Here is a 2,500-nt window from a genome sequence, read left to right as displayed (position 1 = left end):
GATAGATAGATAGATAGATAGATAGATAGATAGATAGATAGATAGATAGATAGATAGATAGATAGATAGATAGATAGATAGATAGATAGATAGATAGATAGATAGATAGATAGATAGATAGATAGATAGATAGATAGATAGATAGATAGATAGATAGATAGATAGATAGATGGATGGATGGATGGATGGATAGATAGATAGATAGATAGATAGATGGATAGATGGATGGTAGATAGATGGATGGATGGATGGATGGTAGATAGACAGACAGACAGACGGATGGATGGATGGACGGACAGATGGATATATGGATGGATGGATGGATGGACGGACGGATGGATATATGGGTGGATGATAGATGGACGGACGGACAGATGGATGGATGGATGGATGATAGATGGATGGACGGACGGACGGACGGACAGACAGACAGACAGACAGACGGACGGACGGATGGATGGACGGACGGACGGACGGACAGATGGATATATGGATGGATGGATGGATGGATGATAGATGGACGGACGGATGGATGGATGGATGATAGATGGACGGACGGATGGATGGATGGATGGATGGATGGATGGATGGATGGATGGATGGATGGATGGATGATAGATGGACGGACGGATGGATGGATGGATGGATGGATGGATGGATGGATAGATAGATAGATAGATAGATAGACAGATAGACAGACAGACAGGCAGACGGACAGATGGACAGACAGACGGAAAGCTTTTTAACGTATGAACTTTTCTTTCTGCCTGTCTCTCTCTTCAGGAATCAGTGATCAGCTTCAGATCTGTTTTGAGAAGCTGTCTGGCTCGGCGTGCGGTGTGCAGCGCGCGGCTCCCTCCAGCTTTCTGTTCCAGTGGGGGGGTGAGGAGGGAGCGGACGGGCCCAGCATGAGGCACCGAACCCTGGGGAACGATCTCACCACGCAGGGGTCTGAGTACTGGCATCCAGCGCTAAGAACATGCAAGACTAGGTAGGTAGATATACAGTGAATAATAACAGACAGACAGACAGGCGGTAGGTCCATATCCACTAAAGAATAACATACGATGGACAGACAGACAGACAGAGACAGACAGTCTGTCTATTTATTTATTTTATTTAAACCTTTATTTTTCCAGATAAAACATTAAGAACAGTTTCTTATTTACAATATTGATCTGGTCCAAGAGGCCCCACCAGGAGTAAAGGCACAAATAACAAACACACAAGCGTGACTCACTTAGACAAATATAAAACAGATATACAAATGGTTATCTGTTAAATGACAGCAGTTGTATTAGTTTAGTTTAGTTTAATTTGTGCAAATAAACAAGATTAAAAAATGTCAAGAAGATGCTCATAGACAGACATAAATGCACGGGTGGGACAAAAGAAACCCCGAAGGGCTTATGAAGGATGTCCACCTGACATTAAAATACAATAAAGAAATGAAGTAAAATAAAAAATGAAAATAATTAATAATAATTGTTAACAGAATTTAGTTTGCTTTATGATTGTATAATATTTTAATGCACAATACATGCTTTCTGCCTATTGAACTTTGTCCCAGTAAACCTGACAACTCCAAAGGGTTTTTGCTACACTTTAGGACAAACTTGTTGTTTAGCCTTGAAGAAACTGCCTACTGGAGAGTCTGGCACATACAGAGGTATGACGCATATTCTGTTATCAGACATATGAAGAATAACACCAGCTGACTTTCTGGGAATATCTGCCTAATTAAAACATTTCTGCTTTCGCCAGCAAAACAAGGGCTGGACACACAAACTTGGTGTTTTCGCACACACCATTTCACTACATATAATCTCTGTACACTGTTCATTCGATGTATTCAATCATGTAAGCCCACTTGTGATACATGTTGTTTGACCCTTGCATTTGCTGTTTGCAAGTAAACACCTGCTTCCAAGAAGGCCTGACTCAGTTTCAATTATTCAAACACTTGGTGAAATAATTCTAGTAACAATAATAATTGATAGGTTTTATATAGCGCTTTATTGCCTAGGCACTCAAAGACGCTTTACATTTCCTGGTTCAATTCGTTCACACTCAGTCATACATCTAAGTACATGTAAAAAAGCAAAGTAAAGATGTAACTAACAAGCAAGAAGACAATATAACATACATTCAGTTTAACACATTATCGTATCATTTTAAGATGTTTTTAGAAAGTAACTAAAGATGAGTGTTTACGTAGAGTAACAGGAAAACTGTTCCAAATGACTGGACCTCTATCCCTAATTCAACCTTTTATTTCTACAGGTAAATCCCATTGAGACCGAAGACTCTTTTTCAAGGGAGACCTGTTTTCCTTTCCCACGTTACCATTCACACACACATTCATACACCGATAGCAGCAGGCTAACTATCGACATTCACACGAGGCAAGGTGGGTGAAGTGTCTTGCCCAAGGACACAACAACCATGACACAGGTGGCAGGGCGGGAATCGAACCTCCAACCCTTTGATCATCAGCCGA

The 2,500-nt window shown here is 40.8% G+C and overlaps 1 protein-coding gene across 1 annotated transcript in view; it reads left to right on the top strand.

The window, feature by feature from the left end:
* Positions 1 to 2,500, top strand: part of taf1b (TATA box binding protein (Tbp)-associated factor, RNA polymerase I, B) — a gene marked incomplete at its 3' end in the record, with an annotated part of 19,752 nt that overhangs the window by 17,001 nt on the left and 251 nt on the right. The window contains exon 14 of the mRNA XM_080047981.1: positions 784 to 991. Within this exon, the coding sequence (XP_079904107.1) occupies positions 784 to 991 (208 nt within the window). The remainder of the gene's footprint in view (positions 1 to 783; positions 992 to 2,500) is intronic.

This window comes from Ammodytes marinus (genome assembly GCF_949987685.1).
Source record: "Ammodytes marinus genome assembly, chromosome: 19".
Lineage (NCBI taxonomy): Eukaryota > Metazoa > Chordata > Actinopteri > Uranoscopiformes > Ammodytidae > Ammodytes > Ammodytes marinus.
The sequence above is the reverse complement of the archived record's forward strand: the minus strand, read 5'-3'. Positions and strand labels throughout refer to the sequence as shown.